The sequence below is a fragment of the Quercus robur genome, chromosome 3 (genome assembly GCF_932294415.1).
Source record: "Quercus robur chromosome 3, dhQueRobu3.1, whole genome shotgun sequence".
In the NCBI taxonomy this organism is placed as follows: domain Eukaryota; kingdom Viridiplantae; phylum Streptophyta; class Magnoliopsida; order Fagales; family Fagaceae; genus Quercus; species Quercus robur.
The window spans coordinates 13,192,718-13,205,312 of NC_065536.1; the positions used below are offsets into that span (position 1 = coordinate 13,192,718).

A 12,595-nucleotide genomic window follows, 5' to 3' on the forward strand; every position below is an offset into this window, starting at 1 on the left:
GCGAGTCTTCCAGACTCGAGTTCTAATATGGATCTCGAGTTTCAAAAACTCGAGATGTTAGTTTTCTAAATTGTTTGAAAACGTGCCTAACTAACTAATTTGAATGGTTGAAGGAAGCTGATTTGCACAATACCTCCAAAATTTTGAGTTTTTTAGTGATGGAAACAAACATCCAAAATCAATCCAAACATTGCATCATTTATGGAATCCACGAGTTTTATATGATGGATTATGAAAATTGAGTGACATCATCCAATTTTTAGACTATCCAAACAAGCCCTTAGTCATTTTTCACTAAGAACTATCACTAATTTGACTATGAAATACAGACAAATGGACAAACTCTCTCTTTATATATGTGTTATTGCCTAAGGAGGACTTTGTGCCAATGGATTTCCAGTTCCAACCTAAGCTCATCCTATAGGAGTCAAATATGCCATTCAACCTAATGGTTCTTGGTAGTCATCTCCTATGTATGTATTGCTACATAATTAGAACATGCCATTTGACCTAAAGAAAATTGACAATTCTTATATATTTATGGCTAAAAAAATGATATGTAATCTCAATAGACTTCAAACTCACGTAGTCGAGCTCATTCATGAAAGGGTTGGATATACCACTCAACTTGAACATTATTAAAAACTCTCTAATCTACATATTTTTCTTGTTGACATAATTTTTTTAATTTTGTAGCAACCAGAATTGCATATAGAAATTTTGAATTTATCTTCCCCTAAAAAAAAAATTGGATTTTATTTCTCATTAAAAATGGGTATTTAATTAATCCTTTTGGGCTTTTAAAAATGAATTCTCCTTTAAGTGGGCCAGGCCCAAATGGCAGCCCAATCCTGCAAAACTAAAACGGCCACTGTCCCATGCGTTTCACTAGAGAAAACATAGAATGCAAAAACGGTGCGTTTTCCTTCTTCTTCTTCTCTGAAACCCTAAAATCACAGCTCTCTCTAATCCAATGGAATATAGATTCAGCTGAATAAGGTACAGAATTTTCTACAGAATCTAAATTAATTCCAAAAATTCACCCTTTATAGTTTATTTGCTTAATTCTCAGCTGGGTTTTGTTATAGGCATTTTGCGTGGTTTGAATTGTGAAGAAAGAAACAAGCCATCGTAAAATGGGAGACACCGAGAACGGTGAAAAGGCAAGGAAAACGGTTTTTGTAACCGTGGGAACGACTTTGTTTGACGCTCTTGTTAGAGCAGTGGATAGTTTGGAAGTTAAGCAAGAGTTGTTGAAAAGAGGGTATACCAATCTTGTCATTCAGATGGGTCGTGGATCCTACACACCCACGAAGGTATTATATGTGTGTTGTTCTGGTTTCTGATAAAATTATTGTAGTGTATTTTCAATGTGTTGTTGAAACATTGCTTCTTTAGTTTGAAATTGAGTGAGACTTGAAGATTTTTTCAGATTGTTTTCATCTGTTATGCTGTGTCATAAATTTTTTTTATTGAAAATTTGAGATTTATATATAAATTTCAGGATACCTGTTGAGACTTTAGATGCAAAAAGGGTGACTAACACCCTATGATGCACGGGTACGGATACGAGTATGGGTACGGGTACATGTATTTATAATCTATTAAATATATATTTTTTAATATATTTTTAAGCGTTTATTTTATATATTGTTAAGCATATATCAATTTAAAAGAAATAATGGATAATAAAGTGAATCCATGGCCATTAGATGATGTTTAGAATACAAACCAAGATCAAAAGAGTAAATAATAGATAGCTAGGTAAAGTGTTCAACATTGAAACCAATACATAAAACATATAAATAAAAATTCTTACAAGTTGGGGCTATCTCTCACTATCGGGGGTTAGTTTAGAACAATATCCAAGTCATATCACGGGTGTATCCTAGATGTATTGGTATATTTATATTTTTTAAATGATTGGGTATGTATCTTAGAGGTATCTGGTATGATACCGGTACAATACGTATTGGATACAGGTACATGAGGAAAAATGGAGTATCCGTGCATCCTAGCTAACACCTGTAATCAGCAGAGATGGGAAGGGGCTACAGTAAGGTGATTTAGCGTTAAAAGAATTAAATTTTGAATTCAACTTGGAAAAAATAAATTCAAGAAGAAGAAGAAGAAACATATTAACAAGAATTTGAGTTCTTGCTGAAGTTGGCTTATTCTCTTCTTGTAAGAACAAGGTGGAGGGTAAATTTATGGGTTCAAGAGCCACCAGTTGCATGTGTATTTACCTTTTTTTTTTTAAAAAGATTTTTTCTTAGAATTAAGTTCTGTCAAAATATTTACCAAAAAAAAATTTCCACAAACATTTCATATGAATGTTCTAAACCTTTTCTTTTATGCAGTCTGGAGGGGAAGATGGGTCTCTAGCTGTAGACTTCTTTACTTTCTCATCAAGCATTGCTGATTATCTGAGGTCAGCATCTCTGGTGATCAGTCACGCAGGTAAGCAATTTATAGTCATGTTCTAAATTCTTATCCCTTGTTGGAAATGGCCGGATTATACTGATATAACACTTTCCTTCTTGCCCATGCTTGATTTATTATCTAATGAATTGGGCTTCATTTGGAGGATTACTGGTTCAAATCTTTCATTAGACTGTTTTTTCTTCAATAAAGATTATTATTTGTCAAAAAATCTTTCGTCGGACTGATACCAGTCATTTGGACATTTCATCTCCTTTGGCTTTTAAACAGCTACAATATCATCAGGATGGTGTTTATAGTAATATTATTGTTATAATAGCTACAATATGTATGTGATTTCCCTTCAATTCTCATTCCAATAGTTGCCATTGCTCAATCTTCTGATATTCTATTATTGGACTGGATATGCTTTGTTGCCTATGGTGCTGTTTACTTGATTGTTGAATTTAGCCTGCCACACAATGAACTTCTGTAATGGTAATATCAAATTTGAGTCAGGCTTCTAGTAGGATTTGTCTTGTCTTCTAGAAGGAATGTATAATTTGTACTTGTGAACATCAGTACATGAAATGAAAAGTTATTAGCAGGCAAACCTTATTTCTTAATACTCATTCCATTCATGAGGGTCGTGTTTGTATTTGTCACCAAAATTCCATGAAGCAAATAAATAGAAGTACCCAGAGAATCAATGATTAGGAAAATTGTACCAAAGTCCCTTCAACCTGTACCAATTTCAAATCAGCTAAGATATTTATGCTGTCCAAGAACTTTAAGCTGCCTGCAGTTTGGTATGTTGGGGTTTGGATTCCAAACCCCAACATACTTTGGATACAACGCAGAGGTAAGCTTAGAAGCTTCCTCGGAATGTATCAGCCTAAACTTTGCCTCCCCAATCCCCCCCCCCCCCCTCTCCTTTTCACTTTCTTCTCTCTTCCAGTGGGGAAATGGCAAATATTAAACATCAAGATTTTATTCCAACTTGCACCCTGTTACATGGTAACTCTATTCTAAACTAATGGAACACACAGAGAGAGAGAGAGTTGCATAGCCATAGTTCTGTTTTTATGTCTAAGTTTTGGATTGTCAGAGGATTCATATTTGCTGTAATAATTTATGATTACATCCATGACTGATTTTGACCATGGTGCAGGGTCAGGAAGCATATTTGAGACACTGCGACTTGGTAAGCCTTTAATTGTGGTGGTGAATGAAGATTTGATGGACAATCATCAAATTGAGTTAGCAGAAGAACTAGCGGAGAGGAAGCATTTATACTGTGCTCGTCCTCAAACACTTCATCAAACCATAGAGTCTATGGATTTGGAGTCTCTCCTCCCATATCCTCCAGGTGATGCAATGCCAGTTGCGAAGCTTATTAATCAGTTTCTAGGTTTCCCAGATGATTAATGAAACTGTTGAATTTACCTCTTCAGAGATATTCTTTTGCATGTACAATTGAGCTGTAATTTTTTGATGATGAATAAGCTTTGCCTCAGTGCTTATGTAATTGTCTTTTGGGAAATTTTTTTGGTTATAGCTTTTGCATAGTATATTTTGTACAAATTATTAATTATAAGCAAGTTTTTGAAAATTTTGGAAATTATTTACTTGCTGGAATAAAAGATTGGCACAAATTTGTTTACTCTTGACTTTTCTGATCTAGAAGCAAAGTTGGTAGTGATTGATTCTAGTCAAAGTTTGGCTGGGTTGCAGATGATTAATTTGTACATTAAGGAGTTTTGGGTGCTCAATCATAAGTCCTATGTTGCAGGATAGGGTGGTGGGAATATTGAAAGAGCATGATGGCTTTCCAAAAACAGTGATCATGTGATTGATTTTGAGCGGTCAGTTGATTAGGTAAGTGAAGATCACAGATCACATGATACCAGATTGAGATGACATACATACATTATATACATATGTGAAAGGGAGGGCCTTTAACATGATTGTCATTTTAATACTCTTGCTATGAATTTGAACTTGGCCCTACTTGGCTTAAATGCATGTTTGTACTCCAACAATTTATACCAAAAGTAACGGCCACATGGCTTCTTGTGAATTACAGATGAGCAATTTTCATCTCTCTTTCTGTCAAAGAAGGGGGATCTCTGGTGTGAGAGAGACAGATCAGTAAGTGCAACCCATGCAGATAGTGATTTACTACTGCTTGGGGGGGTCAGGTCTTACATGTTGTCACTCTCAATCCCAAGTGTAAGAGAAGGGGACAGGAAGGGAAGGATAAAGCCATAACAGTGACTGGGAGTATTAATCTTTGATGATGCTTATTGGCATGTAAGGACAACATTAGTCCTCATAAAAGAAAAGAAAAAACTCAGAATTTTCTTCTTGCTAGATACCAAAGAAATAAGAATAAAAATCACGCCATATGATTTGGTTGCTGAGGATTACAGATTTTGATAGCTAATAGAACTTATAAAACTTAGAATTTTGGAGAATTGACATTTCTTTTGTTTTAAATGTGCTCAAATTAGAATGCATATTAAAACTTATTTGTTTAATATAATATTATAAATATTCTTTTCATTTATTATAGATTTTCTTTTCCTTACAATAAGTGGAAAATGGAGAATTTGAACCAAGTTTCCCCATGGGAGAGATTGGGTAATGACGATGAACCACAAGCCTCTTAGTAGTAATTATAAAATTAATCATTTGATCATTGTGGATAATTTCTTAATAACAAAATTACTCTTAAAGATAAACATAATTTTGATGATAAATAACTTTTTTTTCTTTAATTAAGTTTACTCATAGATACTTTTAACACAAGTGAGAACTGTTGTTTTGTACCTTGAATGTGAAATTTTGCGTTTTTTAAGAGAATTGAAATGCTTTTAAGAGTTATAATTTTCACTATTTTGTTAAACAAAAAAAAACCAAAATTTCATGAATTCTTATAAATAAACAACTCTTATACAGAATTTTGTCTTATTATTTTTCTTACATGGATGTGTAATCAATTTTTATTTGTCATTTACTTACAATTATAATGAATTGTGGCCACACACTATTACGAAAGGGATAAAGGGAAGAGGAGTGGAGGGAAAAAGTTATCTCTTATGAAAAATTTATTTAGTCGAATGTCGATCATGTAATAAGCCAATGAGTAAATGCTGTGTGGAGGAATTTATTAAGTCGGTCATATAATAAGCCAATGAGTGAATGCTATGTGGAGGATCAATGAATGAGACCAAATATGACCCAAAAAAAAAAAGTTCAATCATGTGACATTCATTCATTATTTTCTTTTTCAAGACTGATTTTGTATGTTTGCCATAAGAAATACTCTTTCATTGGAGAAGATTACTCCTTTAGCAAGTCTTGTAAAAATCCTCAAGTGCCAAAGCCCATTTACATGAACAATATCCAGGTTAGAAAGGCACCGTAGACCATAGGAATGTAATTCAGACTTGCTGCATCGGCTCCAAGTTTTCCAGATACTGTAAATTCATTTTGATCATGTATGAATAAATTTAGGCATGCTACTTGCTCTAGGGATGTAAGCCGAATTAAGCTTAGCTGAGGGAGCAAGATCCTCTCAATATCAATAGAAATGGAAAAGAGTTCATTTCACGGTTAAGATTTTATTTCCTGAATGTAACAGTATACAGAGTGCCACATCATTTAAAATTTTAGTGACGTGACTTTGGATACATCTTTATTTATACAATTTAGTATGAACCTTGTATGGATCCATTTCAAATGGAAAGGATCCTTACTTTTTTTCTTTTTTTTTGAGAAACTAAAGGATCCTTACTACTAGTTGAGGTGGATACTAAAAACTTAATACTAGGTCAATTTGAATTCATCACCAAGGTAGTAGACTACCTATTAAAGTTTTTCATATTAATTTTTTGAACAATATCTTGTTCTTGATTATGAGATGTTTGATTGTATTCATAACAAATAAAATGTATTAATTTACCAATAAATTAAAAACAGTAACTCTATACCTTATGACCTTATCTATAAAATCAAACAAACACAAGTATTTATGGTAGGGCCAATAGTCATGAGCTCTTAACTATATATTTATGATCAATTTAGATGGTTTAAAATCCTACTTCCAACTTCACCTTGGCTCTTTCCTCGACGAGTATAGTATATATGCTCACGAGTATCCTACTTTGTGTTTATTACACTCTTTTTTTCAACCATAATTGCTAGGACAGACCCAAGTAAGACAAATGATAATTTTGAAATCTTATGACAAGTTAAGGCTGCGTATATAATTCATTTCTTAGAGACTACTTGATACTGAAAAGTCAAGCTCACCAGCTGGGCCTAGGAGTCAAAATGTAGATTAGCCAGTTCAGAAATAAAGCAAGAAAAAACTAATAGAACTCTTACTTTCTTTCTATGGTTCTTAGACAAATTGGCTTTTAAGATTTAGCTTGTCTGGTACACATGCATGTGGCCTTGCTTAATGATTAGCAATCCCTCACAAGTTTGCCAGTACTGTCCAATGATTGAGTTCTGTTTCCCAAAATTCTATGCAGCCATTGACTTGGACAAAATTCTTCTCCTCTTTTCTTTTCCTTTTTATCTTCTCAGTAAATATTAGTTATGGATTTGACAAGGAATTGGAACCATATATATCATGCCAAATGAACTTTAATGAAGACATCATCTAATTCATGGGTTTAACTTAATTTAGCTCGTAAAGTATATTGTTATTAAATAAAAATTTTTGTTTCAAATCTCATTAAAAAAAAAAAAAAAATTCAAATGACATTTTGGCTTGATTGTAAAGAACAATCCTCACATAGAACCAATATCATAAATTCAAATCCTATCATTTATATATATAATTTTTAAAATTGTCTAGTACAATACAAACTCTTCAAATTATTTTTTAATATGTGTAATTAAATCATTTTTCTGTGGCACAGTGGCACTAGGCAACCAAAAATTGTAATGGCTTTCTATTCCCTGTGGGTCAAGCAGCAATTTTATTGGTGGTGACATTACATGCACGGTTTCCTAGTCCACCCTCATCTGTGAATTGTGATAGAAGCTATCATCAAAATATCTATGAATCTATCTACCAACAAGTTAAATAAAGAATTCAACTTTTCAAAAAAAAAATAAATAAAGAATTCAAAAGATGTAACATTTGCACACTGTTTTGAACATAATCAGCAAATAAATCATAGTTTTTTTTTTTTTGGTGGAGAAAGAGCAAATAAATCATAGTTGGATGGGTATATGGATGTGAAATGGTGCAAAAGCTTCCAAGTTTTTTTCTGATACAAAGACAAAGACAGTTCTATGGAAAATACATAAGATGGGACGAAATGAAATACAATAAATTAATAATACACAAAACCAGGAGGTTTATCACGAGAGAGAGAGAGAGAGTAACCTCATAAGAAGGGAAACTCAACCTCCATAATACAAAGTTGCAACCCATCTTTTAGAAAAACTCATCTCTCTCTCTCTCTCTCTCTCTCTCTCTTTCTAAGGCTTTGCAATTTTTCTATCTTGCATTGCTCTTTGTGCTCATGGAAGTCAACATAACTATTGCACCTGCAAGCCCACCAGCTCCTAGTACTGCAAACAACCACACACAAAAACACCATCACTTACATTCACAAATCCATAGCCAAAGCCATCACCATGGCATTTTCTCTTCCACTTCCATTCTTATACTCGTCATATCCATCATCTTTATTATCCTCCTCCTCGCCATAATCCTAATCATTTTTCTGCTCAGAAGACTCAAATCTGCTAAAAACAATGGCAATTGGAAGGAGCACAATAGCATGCACAACACAAGTCGCAGGTTCATTGCTCACACCACTGTGAATGTCAATTCTAGCCCAGGTGATTACCTCTTTTTCAAATTCTATAAATTTAATATTTTTTTGAAGATGTTGGTCTTTTAAGGCTATGTTGGCTTATAGGAAATGTATCCAAGTTTCCATTTTCATGGTAAGTGTTAAAGTCCTTTTATCATCACCATTTTTTGGCCCGCCATTGTTATCTCATTTTCACAAAACAAATCATTTTCAACCACCCAAATATACTTTCTCATATAGTTATCAAAAATATGTGCTTTCACATGATTTATCCACATAACTTTATGACTAAAAATGACCCTATTGGATTTTTGTTCTTTTTTTTTTTTTTTTTTTCTTAATAAACTTTCTCCCTTTCAAATTCTATTCAAATTAATTTTGATGGGCACGTCTTAAATTGTGGCAGATGTGAAGGGTGGGTGCCTTTATGGAGGGAATAAGGGAAGGACAGCACCACCTAAAGTTAGAGGGGTTCAAGTTTATACGTACAAGGAGCTTGAAGTGGCCACAGGAAAATTTAGTGAAGCAAATATAATTGGTAATGGAGGATACGGAGTGGTGTATAGAGGGGTCCTGAGTGATGGGACCGTGGCGGCAATTAAGATGTTGCATAGGGAAGGCAAGCAAGGGGAGCGTGCTTTCAGAGTTGAGGTGATTAAACTGACTGACTTCATTTATTATTTTCTGTTCCTATTTGCTCTTTCTCCTCCATTTGTTTCTTTCTTAGTTTCTTGCTTCTATTGTGTTTTTTTTGTTAACAGACTTGGAAAAGATAGCCATTTTGTCCTTATTGCTTGTAAGCAGTTGTATTATTTGAGATAGGAAAGGAGAGGCCTTAGTTTAATATGCACAAATCCACTTCTTGCCTCATCTTCTAATATCACATGCATAAACAGTTTGCCTTGACCTTCTAATCTCTCTCTCTCTCTCTCTCTCTCTCTCTCTCACACACACACACACAGTCGTACATAAACATAAATATCATGCCAGTTTAGTACAACTTATTTTTCGACTTTTTGAAAACAGGGTTGTTTAAAAAACTGAAACTAAAGAAAGGTGAAATTAAAAAAAAAAAAAAGAAGAAGAGAGATTTACTTTGAAAAAGCTTTAATTCTAACAATATCCACTGGTGGTGTACAAACAGGTCTAATATCACTAACGGCATACTAACAAAACGGCCTAAGTCTTGTTAGTCTAGCGGAAGCTTTAAACATTTGTGTTAGTTCCTAGCAAACCGATGTGGGACATATTGTTTGCCCCAACTTAAGGACATATTTTGTCTTGTTGGTAGAAAATAAAAACCATGAATTTCGGAGTATACAAATAATTTTTCTTCTATGTATGTATTTGCCAGCAAGCATTAATGAAGGCTTTTATCCTTGCACATGGGTGAGCCACTATTTTATGACATTTTTGCTTGTTCTTTAATGTTGTAGGTGGATCTGCTTAGCCGCTTACACTCTCCTTATCTGGTGGAGCTACTTGGCTATTGTGCTGACCAACATCATAGACTATTGGTTTTTGAATTCATGTCTAATGGTACACTCCAACACCACCTCCACCCCTCTCACATTCAACATAGGCCATTGAATTGGGGTACCCGATTGAGGATAGCCCTTGATTGTGCTAAAGCCCTTGAGTTCCTCCACGAGCATGCAAACCCATCCCCAGTTATCCACCGTGACTTCAAGTGCACCAATGTTCTACTTGATCAAAATTTTTGTGCCAAGGTGTCCGATTTTGGATTGGCCAAGACAGGGTCAGACAAAATCAATGGTCAAATTTCGACACGTGTTCTCGGGACCACTGGATATTTGGCACCAGAGTGAGTGCATCCATCACAGTCATGCACCTGATCTGTCTTTCAAAATCACTACTATACTTGTGAAAATGCAGTGTTATACAAGCATGCACATGGGCATGTTAAGGTCCCTGTTAATTAGGCAAGATGTCACTTTCTTAGCATAGCAAAAATTCAAAATGACCATGTGAATTTTAAATGCCTTGTCCTTAATTCAAAAGATGAAAAAAATTTGAAAGCATATAACAAATCATTAGCTTCTTATTAATTGTTTAGTTCGTAAATTTTTTTGGTTTATGTAGGTACGCTTCAACGGGTAAGCTTACTACAAAATCAGATGTGTATAGCTATGGTGTGGTACTCCTAGAGCTGTTAACAGGTCGCGTACCAGTTGACACGGAACGACCCACTGGAGAACATGTCCTCGTCTCATGGGTTAGTACTTAGTAGACAAGCTCCATCAACTTTTCTCTCATCAACTTCTCTCTCATAAAGATGCTAGCTGTGATGCTATATATATTTAAACCACAAACATATCTATAATCAAGAATGAAATGTTCTTTATCATAGCCTATTTATTGTGGTCACATTTTGAGAAGTAATATCAGCATCATTGAACCAGCATTGTATCTTTAACTAGAGCTTTATGAGTGCTTATTGTGCTATTATTCCAATGACTAGAGTACAAAAAATGGCGTTCCTAATGAATTCACTAAGTTAGAGCTTCTTCCTCCCACGTCTATATCATTAGTAGCAAGCTTCTTATGTTAGTTCTTTATGTCTCAAAATAAGGCTTCTAGAGAGTGCAACACCATAAACCACTGAAAGGATACTTATTCTTCATAAACACAAAAAATACATGTATATTGTGTCACTAAAAGACACCCTAAATATAAATGTGATGCAACAAATTTTCAATAACCAAAGACTCTTTGAAGTTATTATACCTTGATTCTTTGTTCAATACCTATAGTCCTAAACAATGAGCTAATGTTCAAAAGTTCTGTAAGTGTAAATTTTTATCTATTCTGTGATTTACAGGCTCTTCCACGATTAACCAACAGAGAAAAAGTAATGGAAATGGTTGATCCGGCTCTACAGGGCCAGTATTCAAAGAAGGATCTAGTTCAGGTCAGCTTGGCTTCTATCGTAATCATTATCACCATTATTGATTCTAAAATCCTACTAACTCTATTTTTACCATTTGATGTTGTAGATAGCCGCTATTGCAGCTGTGTGTGTGCAACCAGAAGCAGATTATCGGCCTCTAATGACTGATGTTGTGCAGTCACTAATCCCTCTAATCAAAAACCTCTCTTCTGTTTCTTCCTCTAGTTCCTGTAGATTTCTAAGTCAAACAGTAAGTCCCAGTTGTTAGGGGCTACATTGAAAACTGTGTGATCAAGCTGTCGCAGTAACTCTAAGCTGGTTCTTGTGAGAACTGAGTGACAACCATCCTACAATTTCACAGTGAAAAATAAAACCTTTATCTTTCAAATATAAACTTTCAAAATGTGCAACATTCTCCTCTCTACCATACAAAAGAAGATCTTGTCATTTCCTCCAAGGTGATCATAGCAGGCTCGCTTGATTTTTTCAGTTTCTTCTGAGACCCTAATATTACATTTTGTAGTATAACAGCTGCAGTAGAGACAGCAATTGCTTTTAGATTTCTAAACCTTGACTAGAGCTTTTGCAATATAAACATAGCAGTTTCATGCATGGGATCTTGTAAGCAGAATTCCATACTTGAAAATTGTACTCATAAATCTGAACTTGAAGGTCAAAGGCAGCTTGGGGCACTTAGGCCTGGTACAGAAGCTGTGATTCTCCTTTGAGCATGTATCTTCAGTAACAATTTTTTGTAGATTAATTTATATATGTTGTTCAGACACCTCCTCCCCCCCCCCCCCCCAAAAAAAAAAAAAAAAACATATTCAAAAACATGTTGTAAAAGATCAATATATATAAGGCTTCATCACTTGCTTTTGTCAAGAATTAGTTGTTCTCCTAGTGGAATTAAAATTTTACATTTATGTTCTTTATGAATTTCAAGGAACAAATTACTCTTCTAATGGAGTACCATATTAAATTAATCCATCATGGTTAAATAGACAATTTTTTTTTAGAAACAACCCCCCCCCCCCCCTCTCTCACACACACATGCACAAGGAAGAGAAAATGAGGTTCTAATACAAAAACACACTATAAACTCCAAGAAGAGTGGGATAATTTATGATGATAAAATACCGCTTAACAAAGTTTAACAGGGTTAAGAAATAGTGAATTTAATCATTTTACCATTATTCTAACACATAGGATCATACAAATGGCCATACACACTCAGAGGAATTAACGCACTTCTTTAAATGCTTTGAGAAACAAAATGGATAAGTACCAAGGGGTAAGGAACTTCGGCTAGATAATTACATTTCCATGGGAGCATTGAAATGCCTTAAGAAAGGGTGAATAAGCAAGTTCAACGGTTGCATGGAGTATAACTTGAAGATATTGTTGTCTATATATGTTC

The 12,595-nt window shown here is 34.4% G+C and overlaps 2 protein-coding genes across 2 annotated transcripts; both read left to right on the forward strand.

Annotated features, from left to right (window-relative positions):
- Positions 1-873: 873 nt before the first annotated feature.
- On the forward strand, positions 874-4,084 carry LOC126717137 (uncharacterized). The gene is made up of 4 exons (XM_050418516.1): positions 874-999; positions 1,089-1,316; positions 2,361-2,460; positions 3,593-4,084. Exons 2-4 carry the CDS (start codon positions 1,137-1,139, stop codon positions 3,847-3,849), a joined length of 537 nt encoding a protein of 178 aa, XP_050274473.1. The 5' UTR covers positions 874-999; positions 1,089-1,136; the 3' UTR covers positions 3,850-4,084.
- A 3,722-nt stretch (positions 4,085-7,806) lies between these two features.
- Positions 7,807-11,959, forward strand: LOC126717138 (probable serine/threonine-protein kinase PBL7). The gene is made up of 6 exons (XM_050418517.1): positions 7,807-8,289; positions 8,671-8,915; positions 9,701-10,089; positions 10,368-10,500; positions 11,107-11,196; positions 11,282-11,959. Exons 1-6 carry the CDS (start codon positions 7,968-7,970, stop codon positions 11,441-11,443), a joined length of 1,341 nt encoding a protein of 446 aa, XP_050274474.1. The 5' UTR covers positions 7,807-7,967; the 3' UTR covers positions 11,444-11,959.
- Positions 11,960-12,595: the final 636 nt, after the last annotated feature.

Bases quoted from the DNA above. Each gene is read 5' to 3' on its own strand.
- LOC126717138 (XM_050418517.1), top strand. From the start codon at position 7,968: ATGGAAGTCAACATAACTATTGCACCTGCAAGCCCACCAGCTCCTAGT. The intron at 8,290-8,670 runs GTGATTACCTCT...AAATTGTGGCAG, and splicing joins GAATGTCAATTCTAGCCCAG to ATGTGAAGGGTGGGTGCCTT. The intron at 10,501-11,106 runs GTTAGTACTTAG...TGTGATTTACAG, and splicing joins AACATGTCCTCGTCTCATGG to GCTCTTCCACGATTAACCAA.
- LOC126717137 (XM_050418516.1), top strand. From the start codon at position 1,137: ATGGGAGACACCGAGAACGGTGAAAAGGCAAGGAAAACGGTTTTTGTA. The intron at 1,317-2,360 runs GTATTATATGTG...TCTTTTATGCAG, and splicing joins GATCCTACACACCCACGAAG to TCTGGAGGGGAAGATGGGTC. The intron at 2,461-3,592 runs GTAAGCAATTTA...ACCATGGTGCAG, and splicing joins TCTGGTGATCAGTCACGCAG to GGTCAGGAAGCATATTTGAG.